Below are 20771 nucleotides of genomic sequence, written 5' to 3'. Positions count from 1 at the left end.
TGCTCAAGTGCCGGGGGTGGAAACCAGGTACCCACACTTTCCAGTTCAGGGGGAGCTTTTATACTGGGTGACTAACTAAAAGGTGAAGAGGTAGTGCAACAGCTGTTAGTTCCAGGGTCATACCGTCGGAGGGTATTAGAAATGGCCCACTCACATATTCTAGCGGGACAGCTACAGTTGAGAAAACCCAGGAGAGAATATTGAGGAGGTTCTATTGGCCAGGATGTTACCGGGAAATCTTAAACTATTGTAGGTCCTGCCCCACCAGCCAGATAACCGTGCCAACCTCCCACTTCCGTAGTCCCTTGGTTCCACTACCTATGATAGAGGACCCATTTCAGAGGATTACCATGGACCTCGTGGGTCCCTTAGTTAAACTGGCTTGGGGCCACCAATATATCCTGGTGGTCATGGCCTATGCGACCCGGTACCCCTAAGGAACTCATCCAGTAAAAGAATAGCCCGAGAGCTGGTCCATATTTTTGCACAGACAGGTCTGACAAAAGAGATTTTGACAGACCAAGGAACCCCCTTCATGAGAAGAGCGATGAAGTAGCTATGCAGAGCCCTTCAGATTGCCCAGATTCGGACCTCAGTTTACCATCCGCAGACGGACGGCCTAGTGGAACACTTCAACAAGACCTTTAAAGGCGATGCTCAAGAAGGTCGTTGAAAAGGATGGGGCGAGACTGGGACTACCTGCTCCGATTTCTACTTTTCTCCATCAGAGAAGTTCCTCAAGCCTCCACTGGCTTCTCTCCATTTGAGCTCCTGTATGGACTTCATCCAGGAGGTCTCCTTGATACTGCCAAGGAAACCTGGGAGGCCGAGTTCACACCCCACCGGAGAATCATTGAACATATCGCCCAGTTACAGGAGAGAATGGCGAAGGTGATGCCCATCATGAAGGAACATCTCCTTCAGGAGCAGGAAGCCCAGGCGAGGGTCTTTAACTGGTCGGCAAGACTGGGACAGTTCCAGCCTGGGGATCGTGTTCTGGTTCTCATTCCCACCGTTAAAACGAAGCTCCTGGCCAAGTGGCAAGGCCCGTATGAGGTGGTGGAGAAACTCAGTGAAGTGAACTACAGAGTCCATCAGCCTGGCTGAAGAAAACCAGACCAGGTGTACCATGTAAACCTGCTCAAGTCGTGGCGAGATTGGGAACCCGTGAGAACTCCTTGTCTGGCAGCCACTCCCAAAGGCCAGATTGAAGATGTCACTATAGCGGAGACCCTTTTGCCAGCCCAGAAGCAAAGTGTCGAGAACTGCTCCAGCAGAATTGGGACCTGTTCTCAGAGCTGCTGGGGTATACCCAGGTGGTAGAACATAATGTGCTAAATTAGCCACATGTAATGGTGAACCTGAAGCCGTAAAGGATTCCTGAACACGCCAGGAGGTGATCACGGCCGAGGTGAAGAGGATGTTAGACCTCGGCGTGATAGAGAAGTCAAAGTGGATGGTTGAGCCCCATCGTCCTTGTGCCAAAACCCAACGGAGAATGGAGGTTTTGTGACGACTACCGCCGACTGAATGAGGTGTCCAAGTGTGACGCATACCCGATGCCTCACGTCAACGAGCTCATCAAGAGGCTGGGACCAGCGAGGTATATTACCACCCTCAACCTGACGAAGGGCTATTGGAAGATCCTTATGTCCCAGATGGCCAAGGAGAAGACAGCTTTCTCGACAACTCATGGGTGCTTTCAATACACTCGGATGCCGTTTGGACTACAGGGGGCCCCAGCCACCTTCCAGAGGGCTATGGATCAGATCATAGCCCCACATAAGGAGTATGCCGCAGTCTATCTTGGTGACACTGTAGTCTTTAACTCAGACTGAGCTAGTCATCTACCTAAACTACAGGCCGTTCTGGATGCTCTGAGGAAGGCAGGATTTACTAAAATCCAAGAAAATGTGCCATTGGAAAAGAGGAAGCCAAGTACTTGGGCTATGTCATCAGGAGAGGCAAAATAAACCCACAAGTCAATAAAGTGGAGTCAATCCAGACCTGTCAGCAACCACTCTCCAAGAAGCAAGTGAGATCGTTCCTGGGAATGGTGGGATATTACCGGCGGTTTATCCCAAGTTTTGCCATGATGGCTGCGCCACTTACGGACCTCTAAAAAGGCACCAGATCAACCATGGTGAAGTGGACGGAGGAAACAGTGACCACGTTTCAACAGTTGAAGCTAGCACTGTGTAAGCAGCCGGTCCTGGTCGCATCAGACTTTAAAAAAATAATTTTTGGTCCAGACAGATGCTTCAGAGGTTGACCTAGGAGCCGTACTCTCTCAAGAGATAAATGGGGAAGAACATCCCATTCTCTATCTGAGCCGGAAGCTCTTGTCCTGCGAGAAGAACTACGCAATAGTAGAAAAAGAGTGTTTAGCCATAAAATGGGCCTTAGATACACTGCGATATTACCTACTAGGCCGGAAGTTTAAATTGGTTTCAAACCATGCCCCTTTGAGATGGTTGAGGAAAAAGAGGGGTAAAAATACTAGGGTAACTAGATGGTTCTTAGGTCTTCAAGACTTTAATTTTCATCTGGAGAATAAGCCCGGGAAGTTGCACGGGAATGCTGATGCCCTGTCTAGAATTCCCTGTCTGGTGTCTGAAGGTGCCCAAACCCCCAGCTTTGGGCAGAGGGGGGGAATATGTGACAGTCACTGGTGTTATTTCCTCCAGCATGTTATATATTAGGGGTTAACTCACCTAAAGGGTGTGGTTTTATGTGAATGGCAAAGAGGGTGGGAAGTCATTCACCCTACCTCCCCTCAGGGTGATGCTGAGCAAGCTTAAATGCTCAGTCACTATTTTTTTTCTGTTGAGTTTGGAGAGGCAAGGTGTCCAGACTGGAATGCCATAGCTCAGGAAGGAGCTAAAGGCTTGGCTACAACCTGTGTGGGCGAACCTGTCCTATCATTTATCTTTTGTTTTGTAGCTTTGCCAGTAAGGCTGTGTTTATTTTGCTGGAGCTGCAGGGCTTTATGCCATACAATAAAGCCTGCAGAGAAAACCCGGTTCCCCAGTCTACTTCCGAAAGTGGCCGATGTAATATGACCTCTGCCAGGTTCTGTCCAATGGAACAGCGGCACCAGCAGTCAGACCCTCAGCGAAAAGCAAATGATGCCTCTTTACAAAAAGAAATCTGTCCAAAAAATGTTTTCGCCAACTATGACCTGGACGACTAATCAGGCTGTATGGGCAACATGGTAAGCGAGTATCATGGTGTTTTTTAAAGGTTGCTGCTGAAGACTTAAAATAAATTGTCGATGAGATCTGAAGGACTTATTGCAGGTCTACATGTGAGGACTTTGATGCAGATTATTTCTCCCACAAATCCCAATGTGTGAACACGCCCTGATACAGATCCACCTGCAGTTACTCTTCACTAATTTTACACCAAGATTTATAATTATAGAAATGAAAATTCAGCCCATAGTTCTCACAGTTTTATTAAAACACATACTGTATATAAATAATTCTAACAAAAAGGAGAAAGCTATAAATATATTTATACATACAAATTGTAACTTTACAAATCAATACATAGAATTAAGCCACGTTGGACATTAGGGCTAATGAAAGCAAAAACGTTTTGACCCGAGTTCCCAGTGCTTTAGTTGTGAAAATTTTGACTTCTGTATTTACCATAAAATTCCTTTCTCGTTGAATAAATGAAGGACAAAAGAGCGCAAGTATATGCCCGGCCAATAGTGAGCATTCCATATTATGACCCCGAGATATACCAGGGTCAGAGAGTTGATGTCCACATGAGCCATCCAGATCTCCCTGAAGGGAGAGCTACCCCCCCCAATCTGAAAAGGTGAAATGACCACAGGAGGCTGCCTGTGGGGTTCCCAGCAAGATGTGAAACCATGCGGTGTCCCCAAATGGCAATGGTGACAAAAGGCGCCTGTGTCTTTTGTCTAGATGTTTTCCGAGGAAATGAGTGCCAGGACATGAGATAAGAGCCTGCACGGGGGCCGGCAGAAGTGCAAACACCGGCTGGAACCTAGGAAATAAAACCCAGGAAAATATCCTATGACAATTCAGCTCTAGGAATGGGAATGGGTTTCCTCATCTGGGTCGCGGTTTAGGATGAAGTGGAATATTTAAACATGGACACCTGGCTATTAGGCACACTATGCTGAACATCATGGATTATCATCCTTGTATCAAGCCTCCTGATGAACCTGTTGGGGAAAAGCGTTGAGGCAGATTTCTGAAACATTCTCTGATGAATACCATACACCTTCCTTTATACAGTGGGGAAAATAAATATTTTATATACTGCCGATTTTTCAAGTTTTCCCACCTACAAAGAATTGAGAGGTCTGCAATTTCTATCGTAGGTACATTTCAACTGTGAGACAGAATCTAAAAAATAAAATCCAGAAAATCACATTATGCTTTTTACATAATTAATTTGCATTTTATTGCATGCAATACTGATTTAATACAATAGAAAAACAGATCTTAATATTTGGTACAGAAACCTTTGTTTGCAATTACAGAGGTCAGACGTTTCCTGTAGTTCTTGACCAAGTTTGCACACACTGCAGCAGGGATTTTGGCCTACTGCTCCATACAGATTTTCTCCAGATCTTTCAGGTTTCAGGGCTGTCGCTGGGCAACGTTGAGTTTCAGTTCCCTCCAAAGATTTTCTATTGGGTTCAGGTCTGGCGACTCGCTAGGCCACTGCAGGACCTTGAAATGCTTACAGAGCCACTCCTTAGTTTCCTTGGCTGTGTGCTTCGACACATTGTCATGCTGGAAGACCCAGCCATGACCCGTCATCAATTCTCTTACCGAGGGAAGGAAGTTGTTGGCCAAAATCTCTTGATATGTGATCCCGACCACCCTCACTTCTATATGGTGCCATCGTCCTGTACCCTTTGCAGAAAAAGCACCCTTAAAGTAGGATGTTTCTCTCACCCTGCTTCACAGTTGGGATGGTGTTCTTGGAGTTGTATTCATCCTTCTTCTTCCTCCAAACACGGCGAGTGTAGTTGATACCAAAAAGTTCTATTTAGGTCTCATCTGACCACCTGACCTCCCATGCCTCCTCTGGATCATGCAGATGGTCATTGATAAACTTCAAACTGGCCTGGACATGTGCTGGTGTGAGCAGGAGGACCTTGCTTGCCCTGCAGGGTTTTAATCCATGACGACATAGTGTGTTACTAATGGTAATGTTTGAGACTGTGGTCCCAGCTCTATTCCGGTCAATGACCAGGTCCTCCCATGTGGTTATAAGATGATTCCTTACCTTTCTCAAAATCATCCTTACCCCACGAGGCGAGATCTTGCATGGAGACCCAGACCGAGGAAGATTGACAGTCATCTTGTGTTTATTCCATTCTCTAATAATTGTGCCAGTAGTTGTTGCCTTCTCACTAGGCTGTTTGCCTATTGTCCTGTAGACCATCCCAGCGTTGTGCAGTTCTACAATTTTGTCCCTTAGCTCTTTGGTCTTGACCATGTTGGAGAGGTTGGAGTGTGATTGATTGAGTATGTGGACATTTGTCTTTTATACAGGTAATGACTTCAAACATGTGCAATTAATATAGGTAATGAGGGCAGAGTAGGAGGGCTTCTTAAAGAAAAACTAACAGGTCTGTGAGAGCCAGAATGCTTGCTGGTTGGTAGGTGATCAAATACTTATTTCATGCAATAAAATGCAATTTAAAAAATCATACAATGCGATTTTCTGGTTTTTATTTTTAGATTCTGTCTCTTACAGTTGAAGTGTAGCTAAGATAAAAATTACAGACCCATCCATTCTTTGTAGGTGGGAAAACTTGCAAAATCGGCAGTGTATCAAATACTTATTTTCCCCACTGTACAAGTGCTTCTAACTAAATTTAAGATACCATCAAAACGTGATTATCTCATATTAAATTCTCTATGGTGTTAAGGTCAGGCGAGTTTGCAGCCAATCAAGCACAGTGATGCTGTTGTTTTTAAACCAGGTATTGGTACTTTTGGCAGTGTGGACAGGGGCCAAGTCCTGCTGGAGAATGACATTTCCATCTCCAAAAAGCTTGTCAACAGAGGGAAGCATGAAGTACTCCAAAATTTCCTGGTAGACGGCTGCGCTGACTTTGGTCTTGATAAAACACAGTGGACCTACACCAGCAGATGACATTGCTCCCCAAACCATCACGGATCGTGGAGACTTCACACGAGACCTCAAGCAGCTTGGATTGTGGCCTCTCCACTCTTCCAGAAGAGACAATTACCCATTAAAAATTAACTTTTAATCTAAACACACTAAAATAGTGTACTCAATAGTACAGTTGGGACAAACTAACATATAAGAAAAAAGACAAAGAAGAAAGTTTAAATGAGGGATAGGGTGCATCGATAATAGATGCTACCACACTGGAATACAGCCACCTTCTTCTTTTTTTCCCCTGATGAGCCCCACATTCAAGGAGGGGGGGCGAAACGCGTAGGAATTATGGGACTATTTTTTTGGACATTTGATCCACTGGTGTATTTTCATATTGAAGGAAAACCTGCTGCACTGATGTCTTTTTTACTCAGGAAGAAATACCATTTAGCTTACTTTATACTCACCTGATGGAGTACTATCTTCAGGGGTACCTGGTGTCTTTTTTTCTCTGGATTGATATATGTTAACTCTTTCCGTTGGTGATCGCATGGCTGAATTTGATCTCTACAAACTGAATATCTTTGGATCAACAAGTGGAACTTGCCTTTACACCAGCCTGAACATTTCTTGGATGCAACAAGATAAGTCCATTGATTTTTTTATTGTTATTACATGTATACATGTTTTTCTGACTAGCAGCTTTTTTTTCATTTGGGACATTGTCATTTTTGTATCCATCAGCACCTCTAATATCGTGTATATTTCCCTTAACTGTTTTTGGTGAACTACAATTACTATGAAATACTCTGTGGTTCTAATTGGAGATTTTTATTTATTTTTTTCTCTGGGACACTGCTATTTACTACTTATTTTCTACATTTTTTGATCACTGGACTACTATTTTGCTTTATATTGGTCATTTGATGTGGCTTTTTGAAAAAAATTTTCTGGACTTTATATTTATTTCAAGATCTAATTGGACTACTTTTTGAGTCTTATATGACTCTGCATGCTGGTGGACTACATTTTCATACACCTCAATTTTTGCTGACTTATTGGGGCGTTACTACTACTGTGGACATTTAGTTTTCTATATGCCATTGACGTTATTATTGGATATTTGCTGAACACGCTACTTAGGACGCTGTTTGTCAAATTTATATGTGTACTTTTTGAATTGCATTATTAAGGTTCTTTGGGGACTAGGTTAAGGATAGCCTTGGTGCAGCGGGGGCATTATTTGAATTTTGCGGGTTGATACACTCCACTGCCAGGAAGGGATTAGTTTATTATCCCTTGTTTCGTATCAATTACGTTGACACTATCTCTAGTCCTTTTCACCTTTATATCCCTCTATGTCTTTTTTCTTATATGTTAGTTTGTCCCAACGGTACTATTTAGTACATTATTTTAGTGTGTTTAGATTAAAAGTTAATTTTTAATGGGTAATTGTCTCTTCCGGTAGATAATCTTTATTTACCCTCTCTCCAACGTATGTTGGTTATTTTCTGGTATTTGGCCTCTCCACTCTTCCCTTAGACTATGGGACCTTGATTTCCAAATGAAATGCAAAATTCAACAGCATGGACCACTGAGCAACAATCCAGGTCTTTTACTCCTTGGCCCAGGTAAGACGCTTCTGGCGTTGTCTATTGGTCATGAGGGGCTTGACACAAGCAATGCGACACTTGTAGCCCATGTCCTGGATACGTCTGTGTGTGGTGGCTCTTGAAGCAATGACTCCAGCAGCAGTCTACTCCCTGTGACTCTCCCCCCAAATTTTTGAATGGCCTATTCTTAACAATACTTTTATGGTTGCGGTTATCCCTGTTGCTTGTGCACCTTTTTCTACCACGCTCTTTCCTTCCACGCTCTTTCCTTCCACTCAACTTTCCATTAATATGCTTGGATACAGCACTCTGTGAACAGCCAGCTTCTTTAGCAATGACCTTTTGTGGCTTACCCTACTTGTGGAGTGTGTCAATGACTGCCTTCTGGACATCTGTCAAGTCAGCAGTCCTCCCCATGATTGTGGAGCCTACTGAAATAGACTAAGGGACCTTTTTAAATGCTTAGGAAGCCTTTGCAGATGTTTTTTGTTAATTATTTTAATTTACTGAGATAATGACTTTTGTGTTGTCATTGGCTGTAAGCCATAATCATCAACATTAACAGAAATAAACACTGGAAATAGATAATTTCCGTTTGTAATGACTCTATATAATGAGTTTCACTTTTTGTATTGAAAAACTGAAATAAACTTTTTGATGATATTCTAATTTAGTGAAAAGAACTTGTATATACCATGAGGCATTATCTGGTCCTATTTAATGTATCAGTGTATTTTTTATCTATATATCAGGGTTAACTAGGGTTTTTCAGGGACAGCCACCAGTAAGCGGGGACGCCATTGACATTCCTTAGTGTGCTAACCTCCGCGGCTAGACAGTATCACCTTTGTTTAGGTGCGGGATAGAGTACGATAGTGACTGTGTTACGCACACGCCCGGACTGACTGGCGTGAGCGTGATTAGTGATCCCACTGGACCATAAACTGAGGAGTGCCTGGAGGGGCGTAACTAAGTATCATCCCGGTCCGACCAAAGTCGCACGGCGGCTCAATCGACTCCGTGAACCAGGTAGGAACCGAGCTGAGGGACCAGGTGCTACTCCAGGTCAGACCCCGGTCACAGCTGTTGACCCACACCGGGGAATGCAGGAACAGGCAGGTTAGGCTGGTATGCAGACAGGTGGGTATTGGCAGGCATGGCTGGTATGCAGACAGGTGGGTACTGGCAAGCACGGCTGGTGTGCAGACAGGGGGGTACTGGCAGGCACGGCTGGTGTGCAGACAGACAGATACTAGCAGGTAGGAGCGCAGGCTGGATAGGGACCAGTACAGACTGGGATACAGGAACCGAGCCGCAGGTGCGGTGGACAAGCAGAGCAGAACTGCAGGTGCAGTGAGCAAGCTGAGCAGAGCAAAACCGCAGGTGCAATGAGCAAGCAGAGCAGAGTGAAACCGCAGGTGCGGTGAGCAAGCAGAGCAAAACCACAGGTGCGGTGAGCAAGCAGAGCAGAGCGAAACCACAGGTGCGGTGAGCAAGCAGAGCAGAGCGAAACCACAGGTGCGGTGAGCAAGCAGAGCAGAGCGAAACCACAGGTGCGGTGAGCAAGCAGAGCAGAGCGAAACCACAGGTGCGGTGAGCAAGCAGAGCAGAGCGAAACCACAGGTGCGGTGAGCAAGCAGAGCAGAGAGAAACCGCAGGTGCGGTGGGCAAGCAGAGCAGAGCGAAACCGCAGGTGCGGTGAGCAGCAGAGCAGAACAAAGCAGAAGGTGCAGGCAGGCAGGACAGGGCTCTGTTCACATGGAACAGACTTGAAAATACAGGAAGATAGTTAGAACACAGGAGGTAGATACAGAGGCAGGGAAATGGGAAAAGCAGAACCAGATACACACAAGGTACTTACAATGAAGTAGCTATTGGACACTAAACTCACAAACAGAAGTACAGAGACAACGAGTAGGAGTTAGGTACTGGTTCAGACACTGCAGGAAAAGGAAAGGATCGGACATAGAGACAAACAGGTAACGGGCTAGGAGACAGTTCAGACAGGAACTGATACAGGAACAAGATACAGGAACGAGCCTGGGTACTCAGCCCCCAGGGTGGCGGAAACAGACTAGAAGTCACAGGTAACGGCCCTGGGTATTCAGCCCCCAGGGTGGCAGAAACAGACTAGATTCAGGACAGGACCTGGCAACTCACAGTTGTACAGAACACACTGTAAGGAAGTGTTGCTCAGGCCCCTCCTACTGGGTGGAGGGGGTTTAAGTATCCAGTGACTCGCAGCAATAGGCTGGGAACACATTAGGACTGCCCACACTGTAGCTTTAAGAATCAGGAAGTAACAGCGCCGCCGCCCTAAGCCAGCAGACAAGAGACATACAAACAGCATGTACTGGAGCAAAGTGTGCAGCCTGGACTGATAGGTAAGATTGCGGTCCTGCATGATGGGAGGTGGTAAGCCATGCAAGCACGCCGCCAGAAATGTTACAGACTGTATCAATTATTCAGCAACATCATTGTTTACTGTATAGGGTAATAAAGTATAATAAAGTGGTTAAGGACGTGACTTAACTAACATTGTGCAGTGAGTCTGTTTTCCTCATAGTGACGGATATTTCTTGTTGCAAACACAATGATGAGATGATGAGGGTATGCACTATTGTTTTTGTAGAGTCTTTGCTGTGGAATGTGTGGATCCGGGAGATATTTCTGAGTTGGAGTCGGCAGAAAGTGGAGAGGGCTTGGATATGTGGTTTGAAGGAGAGATCAGAGTCCTGGGTTACACCGAGGCAGCGAGATTGTGTTACTGGGGAGAGTGGGCAGTCATTCACTTTGATGGATAGGTCAGATGGGGGGGTTGAGTGAGGTGGGGGAAAGATGATGAATTCAGTTTCTCGATGTTAAGCTTTAGAAATCTGGCAGAGAAGAAGGATGAAATAGCAGACAGACATTGTGGGATTTTGGTTAGCAAGGAGGAGATATCGGGTCCAGAGAGGTAGATCCGCATGTCATCAGCATAGAGGTGATACTGAAAGCGGTGAGACTCTATGAGCTGTCCCAGGCCAAAGGTGTAGATGGAGAAGAGCAGGGATCCTAGGACTGAACCTTGGGGGTCACCGACAGATAGGGGGTGAGATGAGGAGGTGGTGTGTGAGTGGGAGACGTTGAATGTCCAGTCTGTTAGGTATGAAGAGATCCAAAATAGGGCCAAGTCTGTGATGCCAAGAGAAGAGAGAGTCTGTAGTAAGAGGGAATGGTCTTTTAACATCCCCATAATATGTATGGGGATGTTAAAAGGTAACTTATTGGACGTTACCTCTGGCCTGGCCTAATAGACTTTCGTACATTGCAGGCCCAGACACCATTATTAGGCATTTAAGTATCGGAATAACTAGGCAGCCCCATACTATCGAGTATTTAGGGGAAGAGGGGCATTGAGCCGAACTCTGTCAAACTTTCTGAGATGCCATGTTTGCTTTTGACGGCAACAAGTGGTTAAACTGGCAGGGTTTATGTTGTTGCAGCTGCACCTGTGCCATCCTAGCGGTGTACATCTGTGTTCGGTGCCCAATTTCTCATTAAACAAATGTTTAATGTTTTCAAAAATAAGAAAATGTGTCTTATGCTTTTTTTCTTTTTGCAAGAATTTTAGTGCCAGTTTTATTTTGAAACTTTTTTATTTCTTCTTTTTTTCTGGTGTTTTTCTTCTAAGGCCATAAATAAACCCCATAAAACACTGTACATGGAGACTTTGGTGTCAAATAATTTCTGTGGTGTTTGTGCAAACAAAAAAGCTTTTATAAAAGCCTCAAACTTCTGTGTGTGAATCAGACCTGAGCTCTAACTTGTTAGAAGATGACAGTCTGGGGAAGATGGGAAACATTCATATAGACCAGGGGTCCTCAAACTATGGCCCGCGGGCCACATGCGGCCCGCGGAGGACTTTTATCCGGCCCGCCGGGCTATGGGCGGAGGAGAGAGGAACGGTGCCATTGCCCTCCCTTCCCCCCGCTTGCTCAGGGCCCCGGCAGGCGGATACTTACCTCTCCTCGTGCCTCCGCAGATCCGCTGTCTTCCTGCTCTGCACTTCCTGTGACGTCTCAGGTCAGAGGGCGCGGTGACGTCTTTACACCGCGCCCTCCCGAGTGCCGTCACAGGCAGCACAGAGCGGGAAGACGCCGCCGCGACGCTGGAGTCCAGACCAGAGCAGCGGCAGCAAGTGAGAAGTGAGGTGAGTATTGGATTTTTTTTTTTTTTTAATGTATGGAGGCATAGGTCATTATATGGGGGGGTGACATCCTGCAAGGGGTATAATATGGGGGGGTGACATCCTGCATGGGGCATTATATGGGGGGGGTGACATGCTGCATGTGGCATTATATGGGGGGTGACATGCTGCATGTGGCATTATATGGGGGGGTGACATGCTGCATGTGGCATTATATGGGAGGGTGACATGCTGCATGGGGCATTATATGGGGGGTGACATGCTGCATGGGGCATTATATGGGGGGTGACATGCTGCATGGGGCATTATATGGGGAGCGGGGTGACATGCTGCATGGGGCATTATAAAGACAGGGGAGTGATATCCTGCATGGGGCATTATATGGGGGGGATGACATGCTGCATGGGGCATTATATGGGGGGGATGACATGCTGCATGGGGCATTATATGGGGGGGTGACATGCTGCATGGGGCATTATATGGGGGGTGACATCCTGCATTGGGCATTATATGGGGATGACATCCTGCATGGGGCATTATATGGGGGGAAAGGGACATCCTGCATGGGGCATAATATGGGGGGGTGACATGCTGCATGGGGCATAATATGGGGGTGGTGAAATGCTGCATAGGGCATAATATGGGGGGGTGACATGCTGCATGAGGCATTATATGGGGGGGGTGACATGCTGCATGGGGCATTATATGGGGGGTGGCATCCGGCATGGGGCATTATAAGGGGGGAACAGCCTGCATGGGGCATTATAAGAGGTGGAACAGCCTGCCTATTGGGAACATTTACCTGCCTATTGAGGACCTATGCTGCCTATTGGGGATATTTACCTGCCTATTGGGGATATTTACCTGCCTATTGGGTACATTTACCTGCTTATTGGGTACATTTACCTGCCTATTGGGGTCATTTACCTGCCTATTGGGGTCATTTACCTGCCTATTGGGGTCATTTACCTGCCTATTGGGGACATTTACCTGCCTATTGAGGACCGATGCTGCCTATTGGGTACAGTTACCTACCTATTGAAATACCGGTTGATTTAACTTTACTTGTTCTTCATTTTAAATATTGTATTTGTTCCTGTATTGTTTTTTTTACTACAAAATAAGATATGTGCAGTGTGCATAGGAATTTGTTCATAGTTTTTTTTTTAAAACTATATTCCGGCCCTCCAATAGTCTGAGGGACCGTGAACTGGCCCCCTGTTTAAAACGTTTTAGGACCCCTGATATAGACGGCCTGTGGAGATGTAGTCAGTGACGGACTCTGGCCAAATATGGTTCTAGAGCCGTAGTAGAAGATGAAGATGTCGTCCTCATCATGAAGTAGTTATTTCTCATGTCACGTGTAATGAATATCTCCTGCAGTATTGATAATGCCGATTCCAGTGTTGGTAAATGAGACGAGAATTAGCTTTATGGAAGATGAGTCTATGAGAAACATATTCAGCTGCAGACTCCAAGGAAGAAACTGCTTGTTGTCTGTGGCCTAAAATATATAGGTTTTATTACTAGATGTAAAGAAGAAAACAAAATATTGTAAAATAATAAATCTCCTCATATGTTTCCCTTATTATCTCCAGTAATTGTATTATTACACAGGATTTTTATGATGTTACATCGGCTCATCTCCTCATTCAGGTCTCTACAATATCAGATCCTCTCAGTGAAGATCGTCTATATAAGAGAATTTTCCTGATTTACCCATCAAAGATGGATATGGACAGAGACAAGATGGTGGAGAGGATATTACACCTCACCCTAGAGATCCTCTTCCGGCTTACTGGAGAGGTGAGAGATTCTGATGACGTCACATTACATCATTCTTATCTATGGGAATAACAGATGGACAGAACTGGAGAGGTGAGGACTCTGGAAATGTCTGTAGTGAGATTTATTAATGTGTCTCTCCATAACCAGGATTACACAGTAGTGAAGAAGACCTCTAGTGAGCGCTGTCAGGACCCTGTGTCTGAGGGATGGGGAAGACCACTGAGCCCAATCACAGGGCCTCCACCTCACCCCCTGATACATGAGGACATCAATGACCAGAAGATCCTAGAACTCACCTACAAGATGATTGAGCTGCTAACTGGAGAGGTGACACTGCTGGGAATGCTGGGACATTATACAGTAACGCTATGAAGGGATCGGGGGGATGACTGTATCATTGTATGTGTCAGGTTCCTATAAGGTGTCAGGATGTCGCTGTCTATTTCTCCATGGAGGAGTGGGAGTATTTAGAAGGACACAAAGATGTGTACAAGGACGTCATGATGGAGGTTCCTCAGCCCCTCACATCACCAGGTAATAGACAGGACTAAATACACACGGCCTATAATTATCTGTATGTAAAGAATGAATTCAGTCCCTGTATGTGTTTCCTCCAGATCTATCCAGTAAGAGGACAACACCAGAGAGATGTCCCCGTCCTCTTCTTCCACAGGACTGTAAACAAGAAGACCCCAATGTTCCTCAGGATCATCAGGTAGATGGAGAGAAGGTGTCATGAGATCTCCTTTATAATGTGTAGACGGCTGTGAAGGTCTTGTGCTCAGTCTTGTTTTATCCACCAGTATTATATGTTTTATACTTGTGTAATGAGAACGGTGGACATGGCAGGATTAGAGCTGATCATAGATGTGACTTATCCTTCTCTCTGTGACTACTTTTTCTTTCAGGGTGAAGATCTGACCCATAATATTACAGAGACATATGTGAGGGGTGATGAGCGATGTAAAGAGGAGATTCCTACATATGACTACCCAGGTGAGTACTGACCACTAAATGTAGAGAAGTCACCGATTATTCTCAGTCACCGGCTGTGGCTGCTTTATCATTGGTGTAGGGTCTGCTGTATCACAATCGTCTGTTCACCAATTTGCCTCTACACCACAACATTCTCCTCCACCCAAAAATTTTCAAATGACTTTTGGTATTGAAGCCCTCTTCTATAGAACTTACAACCTGGAGGATCCACCTACCCCCTGGGATTAGGAGACGCTGACCGTTACCTGCCCAGATCTGTAAACTACAAAGCCAAATGACAGCGTACGTAGAATGTGCTGACAAAAGTTAGAAAATCACTTGAAGAAAAATGATGATAGGCCTCTTAGAGAAAGCGGAGGGTAATGATGCTGTTGGCTTTCTAGAATCCTGCTATCTTATAGGATGAATCTTCCTTCTCTCCCTTCTGTGCTGCTGAATGTGCTCATATGGTCCTTACAAGACCAGGTCCAGTCTTTCTGGCCAAACTTCACTTTTATGATCGACAACATTAAATGTGCAGTGAGGGCCAAGTGTGAATTTCTGTACAATAACAACAGAGTTTCCCTTTATTCTGACTTTTCAATTTCTTTTAAAACCAACTAACTTCAAACAGGATTGCTATAAACTACATAAAAAAAATATTACACCTGTGCCATGATATATCTCTAAGCTAAATTTAAGACACTTCAGCTTTGCATGATTATAAAAAGTTCTCTTTAAATGTCTAATATTCTTCTTGAAACTCATCTGATAGAATATTGTCCCTTACAATAGTTTAGATTGCCAAGAGCCACCGAGCCCCATACTCTAATTACCCCAGAGAGGTTTCACCACTAATTACTTATTTTTTACTGATGAAGACTAGTGATGAGCGAGCATACTCTCAAGTACTCGGTACTCGCCCGGATGCTCAGGTCCCCTCCCTGCATGTTTGGCGCTCTTTAGAGCGCCAGTCAACATGCAGGGATTGCCTGCCACTCACTGTAATGCCGCAGCCATATTGGTTGTGGCATTACAGTGATTGACTGGCCGCACAGCGTCATCAGGGCTATATCAGACCTGGTGCCGCCGTGCTCGTCAGTCTACTCCGCAATCAGGCAGTATAGGGAGAGGTGCTGCTGACCTAGGGAGAGATTTGGTTGTGTATTAGGTAGTGTAGGGAGAAAACAAGTACATTACACATATCCATCTCAACAAACAGTTCTTCTGAGGACTAATCCATTTGCAGAGATATCAGGCAGGCAGGGTATATAGCAGACTGCAGTGCATATAGCACAAGAGGCTCCATTCCAGTTCTGCCTTCTGCTGGATGTGTTGGATATTTCTAGAAATAGGCCCAGGTCTCAGGGGCCAGGAATAATTTTTTGGGGGTCTTAATCCTCATTATTTGCTTAAAAAGCAATCCAGAGAACACCATTTTTCTGCGCCATTTGCTTGTTGGCACTGCAGAATACAGCCAGGTCCTTTCCATATTACAGCGCTAAAAATCCAGCTATTTAAAACTGTGGTTTGTCCGTCACACGGATCACATATAATTGCGCTGAAAATACTGCCATTTTTGGCCTCCATTCAAATTTTTCTTTCGTGTGTCAGCAAAGTTTTTGACACCGGTTTGCTGTTCGAAATAGTTACCTACAGGCCAGGTATTTAAAACTGTGATTTCTCTGTCACACGGATTACATATAACTTCGCTCCAAATTCAGCCATTTGTAGTGAGCGTGGAAGATATTGTCCTCAATTTAAAATGGGCAAGGCGCGTGGCAAGGGACGGGTAACTTGACCTGATGGTGAGGGTGCATGCGGAGGCCGAGGCCGTGGGCAAGCTGAAATTGTGCCACAACAAACACCCACATCTTCTTGCCCGACCTTCCTGTCCCAATTCCTAGGGGACTGCAGCACACCACTATTGAACCCAGAGCAGTGTCAAAAGGTTGTTGGTTGGATAGCAGATAATGCTTCCAGTCACGTTGCCACTACCACCCTGTCTTCCACACGGTCAAGTCTCAGTAGCCGTGAGTCTGGACTGCATATTCCTCACCCTGATCCTCCTTCCTCCCACCATGCCGAGTGCCCGGAGACAACTGATCCCACACTTGGACAGTCCAAAGAGCTGTTCACTTTTCCATTTATAGATTCGGGCCTCTCGCCCGGTCCACTTGAAGCGGGGCAAGGGAAGATCGCATGTAGCAATGCGCAAATATTTGAGCAGCCACGGTCACACGAAGGCGATGGTGGGAAAGTGTCACAACAGGTGGACGATGATGAGACACAATTGCCAGAAAGGCAGAAGGAGGACCAGAGTGCGGAAGTGGAAGACGAGGTGGTGGATGATATAGTAACTGACCCAACCTGGCAGGAGGACATGCAGAGTGAGGACAGAGGCAAACAGGGGGAGGGAGGCAGAGCACCCCAACAGGCAGGAAGAAGCAGTCTGGTGGTCGCAGACAGAAGGCAGTCAACCGTTCCCCGTAACCCAACACGAAGGAAGTTGCCAGTACAACTGTTAGGTCTTCCCGAGTCTGGTTGTTTTTTAAAGACTGCCGATAACCCCCAAAAGGCCATTTGACCATCTGCCAGGCCAGCATCAGCAGGGGTGGCAAAACTAGGATCCTGACCACCACCAGCATGATCAGGCACATGGCAGCAAAGCACCCGACTTTGTGGGCTGAACCCCAGGGTCCAGGAACAGTGTCTGGTATCACTGCTTCTTCTGCTGTTGTGCATGCAAGCCAATCCCCTTTCCATGGTGCATGCGAAGATGCCTCCTGCCCTACACCTGTCATTGCACACTCTCAAGTAGCAGCATCAGGAAGCATGTCCACGTCCTTGTCCCAGCGCAGCGTTCAGTTGTCCATACCCCAGTCCTTGGAATGCAAGCGCAAATAAGCATCCAACGCCCCACAGGCCACACTACTAAATTCCCACATTTCACGACTGCTTGCGCTCGAAATGTTGCCTTTTAGGCTCGTGGAGACGGAAGCATTCCGCAACCTGATGGCGGCGGCCATCCTCGGTACTCGGTCCCCAGCTGCCACTATTTCTTCCAGTGTGCCGTCTCCGCATTACACAAGCACGTGTCCCAAAACATTAGCCGTGCCCTCAACAATGTAGTTACCGGGAAAGTCCACCTAACCATGGACACGTGGACAAGTACTTGTGGGCATGGATGGTACATCTCGCTGACGGCACACTGGGTTAACATAGTGGAAGCCGGGACCCAGTCGGACCTTGGGACGGAACACGTCCTCCCGACGCCAAGGATTGCGGGCCATAGGTCAATCAGGGTTGCCCCCAGAGTCTGCAGCTCCTGCACCTCATCCTCCTCAGCCTCCTCCTCTTCAGCCTCCATCTCCGAAATGACCACATCATTCACAAGCTGGAAGCACTGCAGCACTGCCTCGGCCAAGCGGCAACAGGCTGTCCTGAAACTAATATGCTTAGGTGACAAACCGCACAATGCTGAAGAGTTGTGGACTGATCTGAAAGAACAGGCAGATCTGTGGCTCACACCGCTGAATCTACAGCCAGGCATGGTCCTGTGTGACAAAGGCCGGAACCTGGTGGCGGCTCTGAAGTAAGGCAAGCTCACGCACGTACTAAGCCTGGCCCACATGCTTAACCTCGTGGTTCAGCGGTTTTTCAAATCCTACCCGGAACTGCTTGTTAAAGTACGCCGGCTGTGTGCCCATTTTAAAAAGTCGCCTACAGCTTCCTCCGCCCTTGCCGTGCTTCATCAGCGTTTGCAGCTTCTGGCTCACAAACTGGTGTGTGATGTCCCCACTCGTTGAAACTCTACACTGCAGATGTTGGGAAGGATTTGTGAGCAGAAGAGAGCAGTTGTTGAGTACCAGCATCAACAAGGCCGTCGGTATTCCGTTCAGACTCCACACATAAGCCCTCAGGAGTGAACATGGATGTCAGACATATGTACCATTCTCCAAAACTTTGAGGACTCCACCAAGATGGTGAGCGGCAATGACGCCATAATTAGCGTCACCATCCCGCTTCTCTGTCTTCTGAAACTCTCTCTGCTCACAATCAAAGAGGATGCATTGCTGGCGGAGCACGATGAGATGGAGCAAGAAACCATACAGGGTGATTACACACAGCCCAGCCTCATCTCATCCCAACGTGGATTGGGTGACAATGAGGAGGAGGAGGAAGAACACGAGCTAGTTTCATGCGCTATAGATGGTAATACCTGCACAACTGTCATACCGTCTGTTCAGCGTGAATGGCCTGAGGAGGAGGAAAGCATGGTCAGCCTTCCTCTTGGTAAGGACACGGAAGTCTTGCCTGTTAGCAGTCTGGTACGCATGGCTGAGTTTATTTTACTCTGCCTTACCCATGCCCCTTGCGTTCTCAAAATTTAGGGTGATTGTCATTACTCGTTGGTGACACTTCTAGACCCATGCTACAAGGAGAACTTTATATCTCTTATTACTGAGGCGGGCAGGTCTACAAAAATGGGGCAGTACCTGAAGTCCCTTGTTGGGGAACTATTAAAAAAATTCCCATCTGAAAACACTGGCGGCAGAGGTCACAGTTCGTTGGACAACCAAGGAGTACAGGCGTGAGAGACACAACTTCAATCCAGCAGAGGCAGGGGAACACTGTCAATGTTCTGGGACAGTTTTCTCAGCCCCTCCCATCGCACAGGTCCTGAGGCGCAGGGTACTCTCACAAGGAGTGCAAAGTTTGGGAAGATGCTGAGGGAGTACCTTGCTGACCATACCAACGTCCTCTGTGATTCCTCTGTGACTTATATTATTGGGTTTCCAAGCTGGATACATGGAATGAACTGGCTTTCTACACCTTGGAGGTCCTGGCCTGCCCTGCCGCATAGTTTTATCAGAGCGGGTTTTTAGTGCCTCTGGTGGAATCATAACTGATAAGCGCATCCGCCTGTCAACTGAAAATGGTGACAGGCTGGATTGGGCCAGACTTCTCAACACCACTGAATGATAGCAGCGTAACATAAACTCAAATTCAGTGTCTTTTTTTGGGAGGTGTATTCCCATGCACCTCTTCACACCCACACATGGGTATACACTTCTTGATTTTGGCTTTTTGCTCTTGTCTTCCTCCTTCTCCTCATCCTCATCCTCCACCACCATATCACCAGGGTGACCGTGGTCCGTGATGCAACACCCACATAATTTTTTTAAAGGCTGTTTATGATGCACGCACAAAAAATTTTTTTATACAGTATGTTCATGTATACACCCCATGGGTAAATGTTTGTCAGCCCATACACTTCGTGCATGGGCATTACAAGTATAGGAGATCCGCTCCTTTCTAATGGTAACATTTTTTATGAGTCCCTCCTCCACGTCTCTTCCAAGGGGCATTGGAATGCCTCCAAATTTTTGGCAACCCTTGCATTCAGTGCATAGTCACACACAATGGGAGACCTACTTCCTATTAACATTGGGAATATTGTTTTAAGGAGGCCCTCCTCTAAATCTGTTCAAAGGGGTGTTGGGGTGTGTCCAAATTTTGGGCAGCCCTGCCACTCACTGCATACGCCATAACAGTATAGGAAACCCACTCTTTATTAATGGGAACAATAAAACATAGCCTGCTGATGGCTCTCTAAGAATAGTGAGGGCCGACTGCTGCCCTTTAAGAATAGTAAAGACCGCCTGATGGCCCTATAAAAATAGGCTTTGTGACTTTCAGAGTCCCTCCTTCATAAATGAAACACTATGTGTCTGATGATATCTCACACACCACATGGCCAGATAAGGTTGTAAAATGTTAAAATTACATTTCCTGGTGAATACATTTGTCACGGTTGAAAGCAATGCAAAAGTGCAAAAACGCATTAAAAACGCTAAGTGTGAACATAGCCCAAGGTGTGGAGGAGTATTTTTGTTTTTGGTTATTTATTTTGCTTTATATGCAAGTCATTACCCTGGAAAGGATGTTCCTTAACATATTTCTCAGAAAAATCCATTTTGGTTTCGTTTTTGTATGTTTTATTGCGAGTTCGTAAAAGTGGCGTAATATTTCTGACAACGTTGTTGACAGAAGTGGCCTGGAAATCAGAAATGCTTCCAGGG

The 20771-nt window shown here is 46.0% G+C and overlaps 1 protein-coding gene across 1 annotated transcript in view; it reads left to right on the top strand.

Moving 5' to 3' along the window:
* Positions 1-20771, top strand: part of LOC141206983 (uncharacterized) — a 34637-nt gene that overhangs the window by 11805 nt on the left and 2061 nt on the right. Inside the window, exons 6-11 of the mRNA XM_073664342.1 lie at positions 13521-13525; positions 13579-13728; positions 13858-14037; positions 14121-14244; positions 14328-14425; positions 14619-14706. Of these exons, the coding sequence (XP_073520443.1) occupies positions 13521-13525; positions 13579-13728; positions 13858-14037; positions 14121-14244; positions 14328-14425; positions 14619-14706 (645 nt within the window). The remainder of the gene's footprint in view (positions 1-13520; positions 13526-13578; positions 13729-13857; positions 14038-14120; positions 14245-14327; positions 14426-14618; positions 14707-20771) is intronic.

Source organism: Phyllobates terribilis, unplaced genomic scaffold (assembly GCF_046119375.1).
Source record: "Phyllobates terribilis strain yellow unplaced genomic scaffold, ASM4611937v1 Scaffold_156__1_contigs__length_4398808, whole genome shotgun sequence".
Lineage (NCBI taxonomy): Eukaryota > Metazoa > Chordata > Amphibia > Anura > Dendrobatidae > Phyllobates > Phyllobates terribilis.
The sequence above is the reverse complement of the archived record's forward strand: the minus strand, read 5'-3'. Positions and strand labels throughout refer to the sequence as shown.